General features: G+C 30.7%; 2 protein-coding genes across 5 annotated transcripts; one reads left to right on the forward strand and one right to left on the reverse strand.

The window, feature by feature from the left end:
- On the forward strand, positions 1 to 7,351 carry LOC105832676. Its single transcript, XM_028194656.2, has 4 exons — positions 1 to 1,454; positions 2,080 to 2,215; positions 3,316 to 3,722; positions 5,629 to 7,351. The coding sequence occupies exons 1-4, from the start codon at positions 1,299 to 1,301 to the stop codon at positions 5,983 to 5,985; spliced, it is 1,056 nt and encodes a 351-aa protein (XP_028050457.1). The 5' UTR covers positions 1 to 1,298; the 3' UTR covers positions 5,986 to 7,351.
- Positions 6,770 to 23,801, reverse strand: LOC105832678 (golgin subfamily B member 1). 4 transcript variants are annotated; one of them, XM_012673840.3, is made up of 11 exons: positions 23,277 to 23,797; positions 21,667 to 21,840; positions 20,939 to 21,319; positions 20,439 to 20,791; positions 19,521 to 20,283; positions 19,184 to 19,292; positions 17,726 to 17,854; positions 8,811 to 17,400; positions 8,037 to 8,200; positions 7,869 to 7,923; positions 6,775 to 7,547 (listed from the first exon to the last, which is right to left on the reverse strand). In XM_012673840.3, the coding sequence occupies exons 2-11, from the start codon at positions 21,832 to 21,834 to the stop codon at positions 7,523 to 7,525; spliced, it is 10,737 nt and encodes a 3,578-aa protein (XP_012529294.1). In that variant the 5' UTR covers positions 21,835 to 21,840; positions 23,277 to 23,797; the 3' UTR covers positions 6,775 to 7,522. The 4 variants fall into 4 exon arrangements, with proteins under 4 accessions (XP_028050437.1, XP_012529294.1, XP_012529295.1 ...); XM_012673841.3 differs by having other exon boundaries at positions 19,226 to 19,292; positions 23,277 to 23,796; XM_028194636.2 differs by lacking the exon at positions 23,277 to 23,797 and having other exon boundaries at positions 6,770 to 7,547; positions 21,667 to 23,270.
- Positions 23,802 to 24,155: the final 354 nt, after the last annotated feature.

Here is a 24,155-nt window from a genome sequence, read left to right on the forward strand (position 1 = left end):
TAAAAATAGAAGCTCTATAATCAACTGTCACGATGGAAAAATTCCTTGCATTTATACCAGTAATTCTTCAGGAATTTTCCCATCGTGATAATTGCTGTGACAAATAATTAATTATTCTTTGAGAAGTTGTAAAATTAATGGTTATTGACTTTAGTCAACAGTACACGTTTCTGTGTTAGCATACAGTCACATGTATATCAGGAAATATATCACACAGTATGCAACAGTTTAATACTTTTGTTTGCATTGAATTAGCACAAAAAAATATTTATGTTAACATATATGTTAATAGCATATTATTTAAATTATTATTGTTTTAAATTACCCGGAAATAGCATGAGAATAAATTGTGTTGAATATGACATGTTTTCATATACTTTGCTTTATTACTGAAATATATCGCACACGTGGAAATATGTCAGAAGCATCATGGAAATATTTCAAGGCGCATGAATTACATAATTTTATTAACATCCAATCCATCTAAAGAAATTACAAGATTATTTATAAAGTATACATCAATAAACTTTTATTTTTATAATTTATTTTACAAAGTTTATACATAAAAATTTTAAGTCATTAGTATCTATAATTTTTAAAAATTTATGTATTAAAATTATTTTCTTTAATACTGTTAAAGGAATAATATAGAACATAAATCATAGAACACATAAGATATTTTCAAAGTTTCTTTATTAAGAAATTCATATAAATGTGGGATAGACCAAACAGCACACTGTTAAATTTTTTTCCATATTTTTGTACAATTCCTCAGTGTTTAAATTTTTAAACTAATGTAAAAGTATAATAGTTTTACAAGATACTGTAATAACAAAATATGAAATATTTAAACATTCAAAACACATTTATATAATATTAAAGTAACAATTATTTTCAGTTTTTTAAGTACTTCCTATTTACATTGTTATAGACAGGATAGGCACAAAAATAAATTTTTAATAAAATTTATATTATTGTTAATAAATCTGTTTATTTAAAGCCATATTATAGTGTAATGTAACACAACTGTTCACTGTTATGTTTATCTAATACTAATAAAAAAGAATATAATAAAAAGAGAGAAAAAGAAAACAAATAAAATTATAATTAAAATTAAGATTTTAAGTAATTTAAGTAAGGAAATTCTTATCAGCTTTTGTAATAAGAACAAAAACAGCATTAACAAGCAAATTTATTATTTTTTTGCAGCCTCTTCCTCATACCGTTTTAAAATATATATGTATAGTAAAATTTGACAATAATTAATAAAACAAATTTTTTTTTAATTAATTACAGCTATGGTTTCTAAATTAGATCAAAGTGTTGGTGAAGTCATTGAAGCTTTAAACAATCGGAAAATGTTAGAAAATAGTATTGTACTTTTTATGTCTGATAACGGAGCACCCACTGAAGGTTTTCTGCAAAATTATGGCAGTAATTATCCCCTTCGTGGAGTAAGTTCTAACAATAATAAAAAAAATAGCTGCCCTAATTCAAGTTATTTAACCCTTCGTGGTCTTAAGTCTAGTAGACCCCAAAAAAAAGTTTGGCTCTTTATATTTAGTAAGGCTGCGTTCCGAAATTCACTGCCAGTATTAAAAATCTATAGTTTATGTTACGTATAAATTTTCAGTACTGGCAGTAAATTTCAGAAGTTTAAGTATTTAGTAGTAATAAGTCATTTATTTCGAAACTTTGCACGCTATCTATCTGTAATTAAAGGTCTCTTCTAAGCGTCTTGACGTAATAATTTTATTTTTATGATATTTATGCTTTAACATCACCATTATAATATAAGTAAATGATTTATATAGTCATTTCAATTTTTTGTTAAAAGCAAATTTTTACATTTGTCAATAGACAACCTTTTAGATCAATGTTTTAAGTTTATTCAGTACTTTTTTCAAAATAATGTCAAAATTTTATCAAAATAATGAAAACTTAATATGACAAAAACTGGGTTGGAGTCCGATATACTCCAGTCCGACCAGCGCAGAACTTTTCAGAAGTACGATCACGAAGGTTAATTTAATTCAAGTTAATATGGAAACATATAATTAGAAATACATATTTTGACAGATAAAAAATAGTCCTTGGGAAGGTGGTGTGCGAGGAGTGGCCGCAATTTGGAGTCCTTTAATAAAAAATCGTAAACGAGTTTCAAATCAATTAATATCTGTAGTTGATTGGCTGCCTACTTTATTATCCATTGTTGGTTAGTTATTTAATAATAAAAATTATTTTTATATATATTTATAAAATTTTTTATATATTTTTTGTAAGTAACTAAATAAAAAAAAGCCATTAATTAAATTTATTATATTAATATATTATTATGTTAGTATATATTTATAGTATTAGGTGAAAAACTTGGAATTCAAAAAACTTGGCCCTTTTAAAAAATTAATGTTTTCCTTGTTGTAATATGTGGACACTAACAGATGTTATAGCAAATTATATATTGTTGGAAACATGATTAGAACTTTATAAAAAACAATTGGTACTATTTAAATTATTTATAATTATACTATTTATCTATGTATATTACTATTTTGTATCAACAAAAATAAGTCTAAAAAAAATATTTATATGCAATTATAATGTAAAAGTTAAAAAACAAAAATAGTAGATATTATAAAAGCATTACAAATTCATCATAAATATTTTTTATAACATCTATTATTTTTATTTCTTTCCAAAATTATTATTAAAAAATTGCCGACATATAAGTCTAAAATAACACCCTTTATTTTTTAAAAATAAATATATTATTTTATTAATATTAATAAACACATGATTTGCTTAAATAATAAAAAAATAAAAAATTAGCATTTAAACATTCATATAGTTCTTTTTCTGTATAAAATTAATTAAAAACAAATTCTTTAAAATTGAAAATAAAATTTGCACAATTTTTTTGCAAATTACAATAATTTAAATAAAGTCATAGTTAAACATTGAAATAATAAATATATTATTATTAATATTAGGCTTTGTTTGTAATATTTTAAAATTGTTTTAATTATATTTTTTATCTTTTTTTTAAATGCTTTATTAAACATAAAATCAGTATATTGCATAAACTGGCATATTTATCGATAAGACAAATTACAGGACAATAAAAACCACGTTTTAAAAATACAATAAACATTTTGCATCATGAAATATATCTTCACGCAACGGTATCGGCTCAGATATTTTTTAACTTTATTTATAATAATAAAATTAATTTAATATAACTAACACATTTAAATATATAATTATAATTACATTATCTATATAAAAGCATCAATGATATTCTTGTTATATGTACAGGTGATGCAAACATTCCAAAAATTGATGGTCGCAATATATGGCCAACGTTAGAATCTGACAAACTCAATCTTAGACAAGAAGTGCTGATAAATATTGATGATATCAATGGTTATTCAGCTATTCGTCGTGGTAACTTTAAATACGTGAACGGTGAGACGCCTTTGCGTTTTACTTGGATAGGAGATTCTGGAAAATCACCTGACGAAAATCGGCCATCATATGACCCTGAAAAAGTACTATATAGCAAAGCAGGAATTGCTTTTGCTGAGACAATTAAACAAATATCAAAACAAAAAGTCAATCAACTTCAAGTTGATATAACAAGAGAGAGCATTTTAACTTCTAACAAAATTCTACAATTAAGACAACAGGCTGAAGTCCATTGCAATGTGACGGAACAGGAAAAGGTAAATATCACAAAATTTTAGAAAAACACTGAAATTTGCTATCACAAACATTCTGTCTTAATAAATGTTTAAATATTTTACAACTTTTTTGTATGTTTTTACGAAATTTCTAAAAATATTTCTTAACCCTTTCGTAACCAATGGGACAGGTAATATAAATTTAAACTTTTTACCTGATTGTAAAAAAACAAAAATTACAGATTTTATTACGAATACGTATAACAATTCATATGTGTAACCAAACTGTACGCAAGCTACATTTCACATTCAGTCTACTCCAGTTCCAAATGCATTGTATGCTATTAAATGATCATATGTACATAATGTATGCATGTTTTTTGATAAAATAACCTGGGAAAAATGTTTCATATAAAAACATATATAAATATATATAAAATATCTCCATATATGTTTATAATAGTTTCCTTTCTTTTGTAAAATTTCTATTTCATATAAAAAAATAATATAGTCATACTGAAAAGATAAAAACTAATTTAAACAGTAATTTTCGCATTGGTTCTTTTAAAAAAACTAAGTATAACAAATTGTACACATACAATCATATATATTCCGGAGTATATATAATTATATATGGACAATTTTTCATACTTAACTTTTCTAAAAAAAGCAATGTAAAAATTGTTTTTATTAGTTTCTAATATCTTTTCAATATGACTTATTTTTTTATATCAAACAAAAATTTTACAAAAAAAGAAAACTAATATAAACATATATGGACATATTTTATATATTATATATTTATATATGTTTTTGTATGAAACATTTTTTGCCGGAAATATATATATATATGTGAATCAGGAATAATAATATAGCGCGTCGCTTGTGTGCATACACTGTTCAGGCGTTAGAGCTGGTCTGTAATAATGATAAATGAGCAAATGACAATTGATGCAGATTTTTTAGAAAGTAAGCAAATTGTGAAGCCATTAAAATTTTGCTATTTTGACTTCATATTTGTAATCGGCGATATCGAAAACTTTAAGAATCAATGTAAAACTTATCGCTTCTGGGAAAGTCTTGATCACAAAAAAGTTAAAAAATTCGATAATAGTCGAATTTTTTTAAACCTTTAAATTTATTATAAGTTATAAATAAGTTATAATATCATCTGCTATGAATTAAATATTTACAAATGTAAAAGACATACAAAGAACATATTTATTCATAATTTAATGAACAATAAAACAAAGTGGCAATAAAATATACATTTTTACAATGTTAAGAAGATGCTAAACTGCCCGTCAAATTTGATCGAGAATGTAGTTATTCATTTATCCTTGTTTATAAAAATATTTGTTTCAAAATACAAATTATGTAGCTTATACGTACAAATAAAAGGTATCCCTCACTTCAGAATAAATTGAAGAATAAAACTGTATTTAAATTACGATTAAAAGCCACAAAAAAAATTTTTTTGTATGATTAAATTTTCAAAAATCTAGCTGTAATGAAAGCGTTTAGATAAATAAAATTTAATCACACAAATAACTTTTTTTTATGGCTTCTAATCTAATTTGACGAATATATCTTATTCCTCAATTTATTCTTAACTGAGGTATGCCATTCATTTGTAGTTGCATACGTATAAGCTACATAATTTGTATTTTAAACCAAATATTTTTATGAACAAGAATAAACAAACGACTCTACATTATTGACCTCGGGCAGGACTTAGCATCCTCTTAAATATATTTAAAAAAGAGAGAAGAGAAAGAGAGAGAGAGAGAGAGAGAGAGAGAGTAAAATGTAAAATTAAAAATGCTTTAAAATTAAAAAAAACTATTTTCTTGATACCGAATAATAATTTCTAAATATTTTTTAAATTGTTATTATTTTAATGATTTTATAATTTAAAACTAAAAATGTCAATATTTATTTCTTATAGATCCCCTGTGATCCAATGATATTTCCATGTCTCTTCAATATAAAAGATGATCCTTGCGAAATGATCAACATTATTGAACAGAAACCTTTCGTTGCAGCAAGTTTAGAGATGACCCTATTAAAATACAGATTAACTATGGTACCACCAAGCAACAAAGAAATGGATTTTCAAGCAAATCCGATACACTGGAATAATACTTGGACATATTGGCAAGAATCCCAACCATCTTTGATTAAAGTCTTTACTTGTACATACTCGAATATGTATATCGCTTTAATTGTTTTCATACTCTTTGTTAGCATAGGAATCTCTTTGGGATTTAAATTATATTATTCTAAAAAACAAAAATTAAAATAAATAGATAATAATATATGAATTAAATTAGAACCAACAAAAATGTCAAACATAAATAATGTTAACCCTGCATAAAATGTCTTATTCAAAAATAGTGTTTCGCATTCACAAGATTTTATTATGAATTCTGCTTTGCAAAAATCTCGGATTGAATCGTGGCCAATACTTTTCAATGCGATATTGAGAATAAAATCATGAAATCTTGTATGCCTCTGAATCCCATAACAATTAGCAGAAGTGAATCTTTTATAATGCGAGGGTTCGTATTCATTTAAATGCCTCTTATTGCGATTAAATGTGAAGAATGTTTAAAGTCAAGTACATTCTTTTAAATGCGACAGTGAATATTTAAAATAAATTGAATCCTCAAAAAACAGAATCAGAAGATATTTAATTAAATCTAATCTAATGTCTTCTGAATTCTGCTTTTTGCAAAATGTCAATATTTTTTTATTCTTTTCAATCCGACGTTTTATGCAGGGAAATCAAATACATGTCAACCTAAAAATAAGAAAGTCTCCCATACAGCATAGAAGCTTTCAGCAACATTGCTGCAACGTTACAATATTACGAATTGCAATGTTCCAGAGACGTTTCAGAAACATGCAATATCAATATTACACTATTTATCTTTTTAGACGGACATCTTCCGTTTTATAAATGTATATTTATCCGATATCAATCCATTTCTATTATAAACTATTTTATGTAAATGTAATTTTAATCTAAAACATATTACTCATTGCATTAAAATTCGTATAATACAATTAAACATTCTTCTATTACATTTTATTTATTTATTGAAGTTTCTTTTCTTTGTACAAAAATTTATGTAAATAGAACGATTGAATAATTTACAATTATCATGCGAATTACTTCTGCATTATCTGTGATTTGTCTTACACGGCTTTTCTTTGATGTAAAATCAACAATAATATGATAGTGTAGTTGTATGAAGCCAAAAGACAATCATGGATAATTTACAAAATATATAATTATTAAATTAATAAACCAACAAAATAAGACGGCAACTTTTTATAATAGACATCTTTAAATTCAGTAACACAATAACCAATTTCTAGCATCTTGTAATATATATTTCATTGCGTATACTTAATTGTAAATAATTTAGTCAGCAAATAAAAAAGACAAAATATTATCTACTATTTTAAATTTTATCTTATATTTTATGCATATCTGCTGTACAACATTATAATACATATAAGTCTGCTTTTTATATTCTCTTCTTTTTCGAGAAAGAGAGCGACTTTTCCGAAAAATATGCTAATTACATTCTGTACATGTGTATGTTTAATTTCAAAAATATTTTTTTCTGATTTTCTTTTATCACTCACAATCCTTGTACAAACTACTCTTTATAATCATGTTAGTATGTAATTTCCATCTGAAAAATATAACAGACTACTCCAAGCCGGTTATACATTAATTAACTGCAGAAATAAGTCTTGGCAGTTGGCACTTGGCAGGAATGTCTTCAGAAGGCAAAGATAATGGCCGTTTTATTCCTGCTACACGTTCATCACATGTGTACCACCTTTGGTGTGCTAGAATAATAATAGTTTTAATTTCTGTTACTTTATTATATGAGATTTAAAGAACAAATAATGTGTAAAATAATATAAGATTAAAAATTAAAAAATCTAATAATCTACAAAAAATAGATATTAATTAAATAATTTGTATTTCTAAAATTATAAAACTACAAAATTAATACAACATAATAAGTTTCTGTAAAATATATGAAAAAATACGTATAATACTATGAATCTATAAAATTAAAAAACATTTAGAAGATTTTACAAACAAAAAAATAAAGCTATAATGTAGTAAATTGTAACATAGAAAACATATTTTTTATAATTTACCTCTTGCCCCACAACCAATTCAAGAGAACGCTAGATTGGCTCTGAACGTCTCGAGCTGTGAACAGTAAATTGTGAACTGTGAACTAGATTCATATTGTTAGTATGTAATTTTAAATGTTCGCTAATATATTCATTAACATAATTTACTGCTAATCAAGTAATACCTACAGAGCGTATAATTAGCGTTGACGAGTCTTGCGGCTGCTTCGGGTGGCAATGTATTTAAAACGTCTCTGTGCGCTAATAAAGACATTTGTTGTGTATGCCTTAACTCTCGTTCATCCTTCAATCGTACGTCCTTTGTATGGCTGACTGAATGTAACTGCGACAATCTAAAGGAAGAACTAGCTTATATCAAAGCGCAAGCAATTTACAATAGCGACAAACAAAGCAATGTTTGGGACATTATGTTGAAAGACAATATTTTCTATACTTTAATATTTAAGCTGTGCAAGATATTTAAATGAACAATCTATAAAGAAACACTTCATTTTTTACTAGCTGACAAAATAATAAAATTAAACTACAAAATCCGATTTTAATTAGAACTCCGTCATCATTCACGCGAATGGATGAGCAACATATGAGCAACTGTGATTTAAAAAAAACTTGAATTGTTTGATGACAAGCTTTGATTCTCAATCATAAAAAAAGTATTTTTTACCATGTAACGCAAGCAGTTTAACACTTTTTCTTGAAATACACTACATACACGCATACTAAAAATACTCGTACATTTAACATTTAAGTGACCATGGAATTATCAATCTACATCGTTATTGTTTTGTTATAATAACAAACCAAATTCGCGATTTTTGTTTAAGACTAAATATAGAGGACAAATTTTGTTTTTATAATTTAGACTACGATACTGTACAGTTTACTTTAGTGTAGAAATAGTAAATGTGCAATTTTGTAATTATAAAAACAAATTCTACTTACTTCAAAGCAAGAGTTTCCTTATCTTCAATTGGAGTGTCAATAGCTTCTTTCGCGATTTCGACTGGTCCCTCAGACTTAGAAGGAGAAGGTTGCTCCACAATAGGTTCTACTATCGCTCGAGGAGATGATGAGTCTTTAATAGGACTTGCTTCGACACTGCCCATTTTTCTTAATTCTTCGTTCACCCGGATTGCATTAGATAATCGCAACTGTAATGTATCGCGCTCCTCGAGCAATTGCATCAGTTCATGAGTCAACTCCTCGCATCGAACATCTCTTTGATGAAGCATATATAATGCGAGATCTAACTCGCTGGAAGCGGTCTCCTTATTGTCGACAGATTGAACAGTTTCCGAGCTCTTCGAAGGAGTAGTCTCAACAATAGATACGTCTTTCTTCAAAGCATGCTGTATCAAATCATGTTCTGAAACTTTCTGTAGCAACAATTGCTCCAGTCTATTCACCTCTGTCTCGCTAGTCACTAATGTTTGTCTTAACTCATCCAATTGTTTCTCTTCTTCCGCGGACAATGCCAAAAGTTCATCTATACGCGCCTCTTTTTCATGGATCTGCACCTTTAAATTATGGAGTTCAGTGTCCTTAGTGATGCTCAATTCAGCCAGTCTTCTCTCCTTCTCAGCCAGATCGTCGATTGTGTGCATTAACTCATTCTCTTTTTGCTGCAACTTATTGCCCCGATCATTCGCAGTCATCCGTAATTGTTCAAATTGCACTTTCAGATTCTCGATATCGTTGTTTTTCAATTGAAGCTCTGCCAATAAGTTCTGATTCTCTTGCGATAGTTTCTGCTTTATTTTATCGATCTCCAATTCTTTTTTCTGTAATTCTTGATTCAGAAATTCTTCAGCGTCGATACGAATTTGCTCTTTCTCCGAAGTTAGCCTTTCAATTGCGTTTTTGTTCTCTTCAGAAAGTCTCTCATAATCTTTAAGATGCAAGATTTGTTCTTGTAGCTCCGCAATAGTCGATTTTAACATCTGTATTTCTTGCTCCTTACCATATAATTCGCCCATTAATCTCTGTACAGTTTCACGTAGTTCGAAATCATCCGACTGTGGTTCCATACTGGCCTGGAGACACAACTGTGAATCTTTCTCGGCTATAACGTACTTCAATTCGTTAATTTCTTGTTGCTTTACGTGTAATTCGTTCTGCAACCTAACAATTTCTTCCTGATCGTGCACAGATCTTCGATCTCTGGAGAGCAAATTAACTTCGTCTTTAGAAATGTGTTCCTGATTTTGTTCATTAATGCGTTGCGTCAAAAAATTCACTTGCTGTTGCTTTTCCGTTAAGCTTTCTGTAGTTGCTTGCAAAGAAGATTCTAATGTAGTCTTCTCGTTATACAGACAATTAATTCTATCTTGCATCTGTTGGATAATTGTGGGATACGTATTCTCACTCAACATATATTTTAGATGCTCCAGTTCTTGTTGCTTAGCTTCCATCTGTGCCTTCAATTCATTTATGGTACTTTGCAACTCCGTATCATCGTCGTGATGTATTCTGGGGACTGAAAGCTCTGAAGATTTATCAATCGTCTGAGAATTTTGCTCGTTACGCAATCTCTCCAATTCAGCTCGTTTATCATTCAGTTCTTGATTTATAATTTCTAATAAGGAATCTTTATCACTTATCATAGCCCTAATTCCTTCCAGATCGTTCTCTTTGGAACACAATTGCGTGCTTACGAAATGCAACTGCTCGGTTTTCTCTTGCAAATCATGTTTCAAATCATTTATTTGCTCTTTGTTACTTTCCAGTTGAGCCTGATACATTGCCGTTTCCTGATCGTATTGTAATAAAATTGATTCTTTTTCCGATTTTAAAACTTGAACTTCTTGTTCTAAGTTATGAATACGCAAACTGCACTCTTGTAGGTCAACTGTTGTTGTTTCCGTGGCATTCAGTCGATTCTGCAAACGTTGGATATCCGCTAAACATCTTTCCACTTCTGCCGCGAGTTTCGTTTTTTCTTCCTCATATTCTATTAATTCCTGTTGCTTTTCTCGTAATTTTTCATTCATCAAATTCATATCAGTTTGAGTAGTTCCTATTATTGAGTTTCGTTCTGTTAAATCCTCTTTTAAATATTCAATTTGTTGCTGTTGCATCTCTAATTTAGTCGCACAATCTTGCAATTTCAAAGTATATTCATCAACTGTCGATTGCAATATAGTTAACCTTTCTGTTAAATCACATAATTCTTTATCCTTTCTTTCAATCTCAATTGCATGTTTTTGAACTAATTCTTGGGTAGCTTCACTAACAATCATATTTACAGTTTCCATACTTTTTTGCTGTATCAGCTCGTGTTCCTTGTCGCTGAATGCTTGTTTCAAGATTCCTAGATCTTGTTTTTTTTCATCCAGTTCTTTAGTCAAGTTTTGTATTTCCGATTGCAGCGTTGCTTCAGCTTGCTGTCTTTCTATGTACAGAACTTGAAGCTCTTGCTTCAGGTCAGCGACTTCTTGAACTCTAACATTAAGTAGCTCCGTGACTTCTGTTAGAGATGCATTCATGGCCAAAAGCTTTTCTTCCGAACTCATCAAAGCGTTATTTTCCAAAACTTTTTTCTCTTCCAAAGCTTTTTGTAGATGACTTATCTCCGTTTCTAATCTCTCTACTTTTTCCACAAATTCAATTTTAAGGATATCGTTATTTTGCCGCATTGCTGTCACTTGATCATTCGCGTCTATTAGACTTTGCTCATATTGCTTCCTAAGAACATCATATTCTTGCTTGTTTTTGTTTAAAGTGCTCTGAAGCTGAGCATTTTGATTGTTCAAAGCGTCTAACTTCTCTAAAAGCTCAGTTTTACTATTACCTTTTGGCTCCAAATTCGCCATCGCTGCTTTTTGTTCTTCTAAAAAGTGTTGCAGTTGTTCATTTTCTGCTGCAAGTGCTTCTAACTCGTCCTTCAAATCATCTATTTCTTCCTTGTATTTTTTCGATATCACTTCAAAATTATCACTAGGTTCCGGTGATCTTTTCTGAGGCTGACTATGGGCAGTAGATTTATCGATATCATGAACTAATAAATCACTTTGATCTTCATGTTGCGAAGCAGTATCTTCTATACTAATCGCATTTTCCTGTAAACGCCATTCTAAAGATTGTACCTTGTTACCCAATTCCTTATTCTGAATGCGCAGCACTTCTATTTCCATGTCTTGTCTCTCTTTCATCTCCATATACCTCTCGTTAGCTGACACTACTACATCAATTCGTTTTAGCAAAGCTTCTTTCTCGGCAATGATATTTTTCTTTTCCTTTTTAATTTCATTAAGAGTTTTTTCCAAACTGGCGATTTGGGCCTTCAGTTCTTCTTCGATTGCGGTATCCAAATCGAAAAAGCTATTAGTTTGTTTCTGCATCTTTAATTGTTGCTGCAAGCCCTCTATCTGTACTTTATATTCTTTCAATTTCTTTACCAATTTACCGCTCTTTACTTGCGCCATTTTGTTCTCCTCAACGATCTTAGCGTTCTGTGCTTCCAGATCTTTGATTCTATTTTCCAAATCTTGTACTTTTGCTCGCAATTGCATTTCAGCATTTAATGTCATCGTACTGAGATGTTGACTGCTTACAGCCGATTGAACATTTTCCGCATTCCAACCCCAAGATTCCTCATCTACATTAAGATTCTCAGAACTATTGTCCCAACCCGAACCGATATCTAACTGAATTTCTTGTGGTATTTCCTTTTCAATAAGAGCTTGTGGTGATTTTGCACGTTCCTGTTGGCTAATAGGTTCTTCAACAAGAACTTGTTCTGCGATCAATTTTTCCATAGAAGTAAATTCCTTCAAGTCTCCATGTATCTTCAACTCTTGGAGACTCTGTTTTGAATCATCCAAAGCTTGCGTGAGATTCGTGATAAGTACTTTGGCCTGATCTCTTTCACGTAAAACATTTTCTAACTCAATCTGTAAATTACGCTGACTTGCAAGTGATTCCTTCAGTTCTTCCAAGGATTGCATCAAGTCATTCACTTGCAGCTGTAGCAAATCTTTTTCTGCAATAGTTGCAGAAATACGTTGTTCGCATTCCTGTATTAAATCATTATCAGCGCTCCTCGCTTGCATTTCCAGATTATTAATTTGAAGTTTATATGATTCGATTTGCTGATCTCTTTCCGTTATTAATGCCTCTACAGTCTTTTTCATAGAAGTCAGCTCTGTTTTTATCGCAACAATTTCTGTATCCTTAAGTGAAATCTCTGTTCGCAAATCAGTTTCTACATCTGCATATTGCTGTAATTGCGAACTCATTTGTTGATTTACAGTATTTAATTCAGCAGTTAATAAATCTATTTGTGTGCTTTTGTCAGTCACAAGTTGCTGCAATCTCTGTAAATCTGCTTCACCAGTATAATATTGCTCCCTCAACATTTTCAAATCATTCATCTGACGAATTATATTATCTAATTCCGTATTCAATGAATCCACTTGCACATTCTTTTCAAAAAGAAGTTTTTCTGTCTTTTTTAATTCATTTTGCGAATCTTCAAATTGAGTCTGTAACTTGTGAACATGCAATCTTTCTTCTTCGATATTATTGAGTAAGAGATCCATTTTTTTCATATGTTCAGAACATTGATTCTGTTTCTCGTTTAACAAACTTTGCAGTTGTTCTATTTCCTTTTTATCCGAAATATCTATATTCGAAGCGACTGCTACATCAAGAATTTTCGCAGGGTCTAACTGTGAAGCATCATCTTGTTTCTGTTGATTTTCAGCAATAGAAGTTTTAACTTCTTCGGGAATTTCAACTTTGCATTCAGCGTTCTTATGTTTGTACTCTTCTAATTCAGCCTCCAATTCCGACACTCTCAATTCACTCACAGCTTTTTCCGTTTTCAAAAAATCAATTTCTTGTTGTAAAGTATTTGTTTGATCCATAAGTGACTGGTTAAAACGCTCCTGAGCAGTTTGCATCATCATATCATTGTACCTCTGAGATTCATCATGAAGTAACACGATATTACCGTACGAATTAGCCAATTCATTGTTCAAATTTTCAATTTCCGCTTGACGCTCTTGTAAACGCGCTTCTAATGCTTGCACCAAATTCTGACATTGTTCAGAATGATCGCAATGCTGCGAAATTCGAGTGTCATCATCTCTTAATTCACTCTGTTCCGGAACTGTAGGTGCAGCCATAGATGCTATAGTCGCAATCTCTTTCTGTAACTGCTCGATTAGTATACGACGCTCTTCCGATTTCTTCTCGGCGTTTTCTAATTTTTCGTCGATCTGCGTTTGTTTGGATAACAAAAGGCCATTCTCTGCCTTCAGATTCTTTATTGTGGCAAGCTGTTCCACATATTCAGTTTCCATTACTTGCATGCGCACGCTCAATTCTCGAGCTTGCTCCTTTACCTCATCCAGAACTGCCTGTTTCTGTTCGTCCTCCTTGCTTACAGTTTCTTTGTAGATTTCGTATTCTTTGGCAATGTTCTCCTTCGTTGTTCTCTCCGTTGTCACTTCGAGAGAAATGCGTTCTATCTCTGCGCGTTGCTTTTCAATTTCTTCATCCATCTCCGCAATGTGCTCCGTTAACATTGTAATTTTTTCTTTCAAGCTGATCGATTCCTTCTCAAATTTCTCTGAATTTACAAGAATTTCCGCGGTGTCATTTCTCGCTTGTGACAACTTCTCCTCCAAATCGTGAATCTTGTTGTCCTTTTCACGCATGGAAATTTCCACTTCTTGTATCTGTTTGTTCTTAACTTCCTTCTCATCTTTTTCCGTCGTCCATTTCTCTTCTAACTCAGCAACACGTGCTTCAAGTTCTTGACATGCTATCTTCTTCTTGTTAAACGTTGCTACTATTTTTTTCATCTTTTCTGACTGCGCCTGTAGCTTGTCCTCCGATTCTAAAAGTTTCTGCTCCAAGTCTGCAATTTTGCTCTCTAAGATAGTCTTTGTTTCTTCTGTGACATTTTTACCGAGCAACTCCTTCTGTTCTAATTCGGTTTTTATAGCTTCAATTTCCTGTGTTTTCTCAGTTAATTCCTCGATAACGTCTTCCAATCTTCGATTTAACATCAACATATCCTCCACATGCTTAGCTTTAAGGCGTTCCATTTGCTTATACTCATTTGTTAGCTCCGATTGCATTTTCTCAGCGTACATGGTTTGATTGTCCAAAATCGTTTGCAGTTCCCAAATTCGTTTTTCAGCTTCAGTCTTATCACTCCTGATTTCTTCAATTTGTGCGTCCAAGTTCTTTTTAACGGCAAGGAAACTATCAATTTCCTGTTCTTTCTTTATTAATTCGTTTCTAAAGTTCTCATCGCGTTTTAATAAATCCTCAATTCTTTGCGATAATTCACCGTTTTTCCTCCAGGTTTCTTCGTGTTTATTTAGTAATTCAATGTAGCTTGTTTCTTTATCTCGTAAATTTTCCAATACTTCGTTAAATTCTGCTATAGGCTTAGATTGTTCTAACACTTCAGTAATTTTGCTAATATTATCTTTTAGAGCATAAACTTCTTCTTCCTTCTCCTTTATTATATCATTGAGCATTGCAATCTCTCCTAATGATGATGATAAAGCAGCCTCGTTTTCTTTAAATTTGATCGAATAATTACTCAACTCCTCTTGTAAATTGTCTATAGTAATCATTCCATTTTGCAACTGTGCATATTTAGTATGCAATTCTTGATCTTTCTTTTCAATCTCGGCCTTCAAATCCGCAATTTCGTGTTCTTTTGCAGTTACATTCGCCACTTTATCTTGTAATCTCGTTTCAAGGGAGTCTATGGTACTTTGAAGATGCTCTAAAGTGTCAGTCGCCGCATCTTTCTCTTGTATTATTTTTATTAATTCTTTATTATTATTCTCCAATGTTTTGAATGCTTCTTCTATCAACGCTTTTCCTTGTTCCAGCGCTTGCCTTTTTTCTTGCATGTCATCATATTTGAATTTCCATTCTTCTGCGGTAACAAACATGTTTTTCAATTCGCGTTCTAAACTCTCTAATTTTCCATCCGATGCTTCATACTCTAACAATTGTTCGGTTTTCTTCTGCAATTCTGCCTCCATGCTCTCCAATTTTATATTCATTTCCACTATCTGATTTTTATATTCTATAATTATTGCCTTGCTGTTCTCCAATTCTTTTTCTAAGGATGCTACAATTACAGTTTGCGATTCCTGACAAGCAATATCCTCTGTCTTTCGCATCTCCGAAATTTCGTCAGACGATTTCTGTAAGAGAATACTAATTTGCTCATGCAACTCCTGTCTCTCTTGGGCAATATTTTCTTTCTCTTGATTCAATTTCTCTAATTTATCAATAAGCTCTAATCTTTCTCTGGCAAAATCATCACAAGCGACATATTCCAATTTTAAATCTAATTCTTCTTTCTCTCTAGTAATTTTAATTAAATCTTCTGTTTGAATGTTGATACGCTGTTCGAGCTGTGCAATCGTCATTTTCATCTGCGCGTTTTCTTTCTCCAATGCCACGAGTTTGGATTTTGCATCATCAGTTTCACATGATGTTACATTAACTGAGTGTTCAATTGAAGTTTTTCGTAATTGTGATACTTCTTTTTCAAGAACATGTTGCCTATCCATTAAAGCATTAATTTGTTCAGCAGATTCCATCATTTGGATTGACATTTGAGAAGTATGAGATGACTCTACTTGAAGACGTTCCTCCAATTTCGTGCGATTAATAACTAACTCGGTATTCTCCACTGTTAATATTTCTATACGATCTTGTAATCTGTTGTTTTCTTCTGTAAAGTTCTCTATCTGTGATTTAAGTCGAGAAATTTCTCCTATCATATTATCATTTTCCTGAGTAAGTGTCTCAATCTGCAATCGCAAACTACTATTATCTTTAAATGTCTCTAAATTACGATCTATCTTAGAGACGTCCAGTGCGCTGCTTTCTATTTGACTTAATCGTTCTTCCAATTTTGTTAGTTTAATGACAAGCTCGTTATTCTCTTGAGTAAGTAATTCAATCTTTGTCAGGCTATCATTATGTTCTGGGATACGTTCAAAAGATTCCGTGGAACCTGTATCAGACGATCCTTTTTCTTCAATCCTACTCAATTTCATGGTTAAATCGCTGTTCTCTTGTGTTAATTGCTCAATTTTTTTTATCAACTCGCTGCGATCTGTATCGTTTATGGTTTCGAAAGATTCTGTGGAACCAGCATGTGAGCCATCTTTCTCTTCCAACTTTGATAACTTGAGTATTAATTCATTATTCTTCTGCTCTAAATCCTCAATTTTTTTCAACAGATCGTTTCTATCATTCATTTGAATAGCTTCGAAAGATTCCGTCGAACCAGTATCCGAAGCACCCTTCTCCTCCATTTTATTTAACTTGCTGTATAATTCTGAATTTTCCTGCGTCAAAGTATCAAGCTTCTTAAGAAGTTCATGATGTTCAATCTCAAATTTATTCTCGTTCTGTTCTTTATGTGCCGCTTCCAATTGTTCCTCTAATTCGACGACTTTCATCTCTGCAGTTACTCTGAGATTCTCGGATTCCGCATTCTCAGCTTCTAGAGCTATAATCTCCTGCTTCACCGTGTGAAGTTCTGAAAGAGAATAAGCAAGTTTTACAAAATTATTCCATCAAATCGTAAACATTCTCATTCTTAATATTTAATAATACCATGATACACACGCGCGCATGCACGTGTACGCACGTGCACGCATAAAATTAGGAAAAAGATTATTAATACTGTTATACACAATAATTCGTATTCCATCAAACAAAAGCAAAATAACTCATTATTTATAGATATATTTATAAATAAATAAATATATATATATATATATATAAAACATTCAGATTTTAAAAATTATTTAAACACACAAACACATCTTATTCTGCATAAATTATTTAACATGACAAATTACCTTGAGTTAAATCTAATTTTTGGTTCTCTAAGATGGCGATTGCATCAATATGCATCTGTATCTCTTTTGTCTGAGATGAAACCTTACTTTCCAGGTCAGCAACACGTTCTTGCCAATCTCCTGCTGAGGCTGTGCAGATCGTATAATTTGCCGATAACGTACGTGCAATTTTATTTTTGTAATAAGCTCAAAACAAGCAGTTGTTAAGTACTAAGCTTAAGCAAATTTTCTGACAAAAAACCTTCTAATGCAATTAATAATTATAAATTATTTTTTCCCTAAAAAATCATAACACTATCAGCAGATTTTTATGCCTAAGCAATATATTATATATAAATCGTTCTTCAATTATTCATATTATTTCTAAAAATCTTAAATATTGAATAAAATAATAATATAAATGAATTATATAACAAGTTATAATTATTATAAACTCAATACATTTTCACACACACACACACACACACACACACACACACACACACACACACACACACACACACACACACACACACACACCTGCGCGCACGCATACGCACATGTACACACATATATGACACTGTTAAAGTCTGATATATTGTATGTATCAACATCTCGTTGCACAGTAAGATCTTATATTTTTAGTTAAAAGCATAAATCTACTGATAATATGCATTATTTTTGAAACATTTTTTAAACTTAGAATAAAATATTCTTCTCTTTCACAACTTTATTTGAAGCATTAAACAGAGAGCTAGAAATTATATATTTCATTCAATTTACTTTAATTGTAACATTATACACCACCAATTAAATCAAAAATTAGTTATACGTAAAATATTTTCAATTGTCATCATTTTAATAAAAGCATATAATAATAGCAATAGCAAAGAAGAGTATCGCAAAAAATTTTAAATATTCTTATTGCAATTCATGCATTTCATCATTTATTCCATGTAAAATGAGAAATATGTATTTAGGATAAGTATTAAGAATAAATCTACTTCTATGATTGCGCAGCAAACTTTGACAAGTAAAGTAGGTACCATGTTATGTTCGAGAAATATTTCAGATATCATTGATTAGTGTTCTTCGTGAATGTTTCGATAATTGAAGCAATGACAAAACAAAGAAAGATTCCATCACCAGAAAACATTGAGAAGTATTGTTTCCATTTTCTTTTATGTATTCACAAATAAGAAGTTTTATTAACTGTATTCTATATTTGTGCAATTAATATCAATTATCACTCCAGTCTGTTTGTATATTATAGTATTATAGAACTGTTTAATTATAAAATTATTTATTATAAAAATACATGTATATTTACAATTAGGACGAATTTTTCATTCATAAAGGAAACAGGATTGGAAAACAGGCTGTCCTGATAAAAATTATTAACACAGATTGCATTAAAAATCTGATAATATAGGACAACGGAATAAAAGTTGGCGATAAAACGTTTGTCCTGGTTCCTACCTTTAAGCTCGTCAAAGTCTACCAGACTCAGCTGAAGGTTACCTTTCTCCTCCTCTAATAACGCCACTTGATTGCCCAATTTAACGAGTTCTGCATTCGTATCGGATACCTAATGAAATACATATATTTTTTTAGACACTTTAGAAATTTATAAGCACATATGGCTCAATTGAATATTTGATGCCCACAAGCCATTAATCAATTTTATTTCCAATTAAATATTTAGCAAAATTATTCTCTAAAAAATAAAAAAAATAAAAAATACGTATATAATTATTTTAATTATATGTAATTTTAAATATTAAAATCTAAAAATAGTATTTCATCAAGCTCTTACCATTTTAAAATTTTCTAATTGCTTCTGTAAATTTTTTACTTTGCTTCTGTGTTGAGCCTTTAATTTGATCATACTTTTATTTAAATCTTCCAATTCCTTTGTCAATTTTATTACTATATCTTCTTTAGATACTGCTTGTTCAGCTGACAATCTCGCTGCGATATCATTCTTCTCTACTTCGAGTCCATGCATTTGCTTCTCAAGATCGATAATCTTGTTGGACTGCTCCTCGTTCTTGGATGTTAATTCAGCTATATGCTTTTGAAGCTCAGTCTTTGATTCTTCTTCTAGTAATTTATTGGATTGTTTAAGTTCTTCTATTAAATTTTCGAGTTCTGCTATTCTGTTATCTTTTTCAATGATCGCATCATTATTATAAACCGATTTATGGGTAATAATCTTATCCTGCAATTCAGCAATGTTTTTCTGCAATTCGTATTTCTCATCCAGAAGCTGTCGATTATTTTGCTCCAATTTCTCTATCCTAAATTGTACATCCTCAACTGCTAGACTTGTCACTGTACTGGTACCAGATTCTAATTTGAATATTCTTTCTCTAGCTTCTGCCAATTTTATTTCGTAATCTTCTAACTGCTGAAGAAGATTGTCATTCTTCAATTTTAATGATGATTCAATAAGAATAAAATTTTCCTGCATTGATTTCATTGCATCTTTCGTCTCCGCTAAAGTATCCATAGTGGAACGCGAGAAATCCGCACTTGCGGATTCAGCTATTTTTTGTTCTTTGAGCTGATCTTCAAATCTAAGAAATATAAAGAATAAATAATTAGAAAAACTTGAAATCTGTAAACGTTTTATACAATATTTTCTTCTATCTATTTATTATTTTAATATTAAAGTTTGTTTTTAAACAAGTTTGAAATAAATGTTACTTAGTTTCATAACAAAAATAATTACCTATTGACTGTGTGCTCCAAATCCGATATCCTATTATCTCTTTCCTGTAGTTGTTCCAATAAATTAGTATTCTTATCTTTTAGAGATGTTTCGATCAAGATAAAATGTTCTTGCATCGTTCGCATTTCGTCTTTCGTATCTTCGAGAGTGTCGAGTGTCGTTTTACCCTTTTTGGAGAGATCTGCAGACATAAGAGTAACTGCTTTCGTTTTGGAATCAATAACAGAATCCTTCTCTTTTAAATTTTCTCGAAGATCCAGAATAGTAGCCTCTAATTCGATGATTTTACTATTTAGTTTCATAATTTTTTTCTCCTTTTCCTGAATGGTTTGAATTTGAATTGGCGTCATTACCTTGAATAAAAATCAATGCATGAATTTTACACAATTTTTTATGTAATTAATTATTAATATTATTCGTTTTACATTCATTAAAGATATTATAAAAAATTATTCAGAAAAGAAAGTTATAAAATGTGTTAATAGACTTGAAAAACTCACATCCGAAGTGATAACAAGAGGTTTAATTGATGTATTAGCTAATTGATCCTTGTATTCTGCTGCTGCTAAATCCGTTTCATCCAATTGTTGCCTGATAGCTTCCACTTTTTCTTCCACTGCTCGTTTTGTTTCCGTCATTTCTTTGTTACGTTGTTCAAACACTTTCCTATTTTCTGCCAATTTTCGTTGAAGTAAAGAAGACTTTGCTTTTGGGGTTTTTGCTTGGCTTATATCATCGATTGTGTCATCTAATACATCCTTTACTGTAGATTCAGTCTTATGTGAATACATTGTGTCTTTAGATGATGAAGCTCCTTCTTCTTTGCTACGGCGTGATAGCTTGGCTCTAGACTTGATTTTTGACAATCTTTGTGCATACTCCTAGTAACATAAACAGAAATTATTATAACATTATTCCAATAGTAATACAAAATAATATAGATTCTGATATCATTTCCTTTTTTTGTAGTAACTGTTAAATAAGGTTTGATTATTTAATATTAGATAATTAAATCTCAAATAAAATATCTGTTTTATACATTCTTAAGCGTAATCATGTATTTATATTAAAATTTCATAAATTTTTCAATTTTTATTCACTAACAATTCAAAGAGATATTAATGTATAAATAATAATCAACAATCTCTTAGTTGATATTGTACAAATGTATGCCTCAAAAGATAGGATTTTTCTAAAATATTTTAATTGCTTTAATAACTTATATTACCTGGACTTCTTTCTCCTTTCTCTTTAAACTTTGTTGATTTTTCATCATGATTGCCTTGAAAGATTCTAATTGATTCTTATTCTGCTCATATGTCTCCTTCGTGTGTACCACAGCCTCAGAAGGATTGCCCTCCATAGCACCTGATGGTTCCTCAGACACGTTCCACATAATGCACTGTACAAATAAAAGCAACACAAACCACTGCATTATCTGTTTTCAAAATGTAACTATGGATATACTCTGACAAGGAATAACTGATAATAATGTTAATGGCAGTGAAAGTTTTTCTGATATGGCAAAATGAAGTATCGCTCACTGTTCCCATTTTCCAGATCTAATTGGATAGGGTTTAGACTAGAGTAAACTAATTGCATTAAGTCTCAACACAGATCAAACTTTTCACATTTCTCCACATTTCTACATAATATTTGGTACAAGCAATATCATGTATCTTTTCTTTATTTTTTTTTATTCTGAGAGTGCCAACAATAATAATATTATTAAAAAATGTAAGTGTCATACCTTAATATTATTAAATATTATTATTAGATTTTATATACATATTTTTAATATTTACATTTACCACAGTATTTTGCTTTACATACAAAGATATTACTTAACTTTTTCAAAAAATCATATTTGTATATGCATTTATTATGTTTCCAATCATAAACAATGTAAAATTAGTATAAAGATTTGTTACTGATCGGTTCTTAATGTTTCATACTGATATAATAAAAAAAAAATATATATATATAATAAAATATTCTATAAGTGTAATCAAACATGCACTGCAAGTACTAAAAATCTATAGTTCGCATTATGTATACTATAGATTTTATAGATATGACAATAAATTTTGGAATGCAACTTATAAATTATTACTTTGCATTGTGTTAATTAAAATCGTTTACTTTGGTTCGCATTGTTTTCTTTATATTGTATATTTTCAATAATTGTATATTATTTCTAGATAAAGAAAGGTAGATACAAACATTAAAAAAATCTAGCCAGCAGACATGCCTACAAGACATCAAAAAGATATTTTAAAGATATCTTTTATATAAACTTTATATCTATATCTTTAAATTTTTCAAAGTAAAATCAAGCAATCTTTATGTACATCTATTGAGAACAAAAACCAGACAACTAAGGAAAAAGATATAATAAAACAATCAGTTTTATAACAATCATAAGGTATACATATAAAAATTCATAAGGTACACATATCAATTTTGTTGATTTTATTAGCATAAATCTTCAGATTATTATAGCAAGTAGGATCAAAATTGATGGAGATGAAAATTGACACTACAAAATAAAAACAAATAATCGCAAATTTTAAGACAATACGCGAGGATGTGCAACCTCGCATTCCTCGCAATCCTCACAGATCGGAAATACATGTAACGTGAAACCGTTCGGTTATCCGGAACGGACGTATTAGCTTTGTCGAACACGTAGCAAAGTAGTGACGTAATCCACGCGGGAGACGCACGTGAAAGAGACACAACTAGCGTTCCTCGACGAAGAAATCGGATGTCCGCAGACTTCATCGAGGATACGATCAGGAACGTTATCCAGATTCCCGATACAATACCTTTACGTACCTTCTGTTTGGCGTTGCGCGAACTGTCAGGAGGGTAACACGTCGCCAACCATAATTAGGTCGTTTCGTCGCCGATCGCGGTTTCTCGGCACTGTAAATGAGCGTACGTCAGACACGCATAAACACGGTCAGACGGTTTGCGTGGGTTCGCGGACACGCGATAGCAAGTGCCGATGATGGAAATTCTACATGAACTCGCGACAACATCGACTCGACATCATCACCATACTATACAGTGCTATCTTTCACGACCGGAAGTATCGTCGGATTCGTCGGAGATATCGCCGCGCGCGCCACACCGTTACAAGAGTCATCGCGTTTGTATTAGAGATCTAAAATCGCGACCGGTAAATTATCGACGTTAGATAGAAAAGAAAATCATTGTTTTCCGTTGATAAAAATAATAGTTTCGGATACGATTGCAGAGTGTTATAAAAAACATATGTATACACTGCTATTGAATAATGCCTGGACTTGTATTTTTAATGCAAGGTCTACAATGTCAGCAGGAGTAATGGAGTAAGCAGTAAGAGTAACAATTGATCAATTAAAAACCGGGAGTAAACGAAATAGGCAAATCTCATTTCATACTTCTTAGTTCTTTACTCCTACTCCATTACTCCTGCTAACATTGCCGACCTTGCATTACACTGATTGTTTCATCTATACATTTATTATACTAGACACAACAGACACGCGCTTCGCGCGTGCTATTTAACAACAATATCAATATATAATATCTCCTTTTTACAAAGTGGATGGAGTGGATGGAACCATGGACAAAATAAAAATCATCATTTCACTATAGACGAGACAAGACACGACAAACAAATGTCACTTTGTGCAAACGAAAATGGAGGCAATGAGTATCAGTGTACAT

The sequence above is a fragment of the Monomorium pharaonis genome, chromosome 2 (genome assembly GCF_013373865.1).
Source record: "Monomorium pharaonis isolate MP-MQ-018 chromosome 2, ASM1337386v2, whole genome shotgun sequence".
NCBI lineage: Eukaryota > Metazoa > Arthropoda > Insecta > Hymenoptera > Formicidae > Monomorium > Monomorium pharaonis.

Coding starts and splice junctions, on each gene's coding strand:
- LOC105832676 (XM_028194656.2), top strand. CDS start 1,299: ATGGTTTCTAAATTAGATCAAAGTGTTGGTGAAGTCATTGAAGCTTTA. Junction 1,455..2,079: donor GTAATTATCCCCTTCGTGGA/GTAAGTTCTAAC, acceptor ATATTTTGACAG/ATAAAAAATAGTCCTTGGGA. Junction 3,723..5,628: donor ATGTGACGGAACAGGAAAAG/GTAAATATCACA, acceptor TATTTCTTATAG/ATCCCCTGTGATCCAATGAT.
- LOC105832678 (XM_028194636.2), bottom strand. CDS start 21,873: ATGCAGTGGTTTGTGTTGCTTTTATTTGTACAGTGCATTATGTGGAAC. Junction 20,284..20,438: donor TTGGAGCACACAGTCAATAG/GTAATTATTTTT, acceptor TATATTTCTTAG/ATTTGAAGATCAGCTCAAAG. Junction 17,855..19,183: donor AGACTTTGACGAGCTTAAAG/GTAGGAACCAGG, acceptor CGATCTGCACAG/CCTCAGCAGGAGATTGGCAA.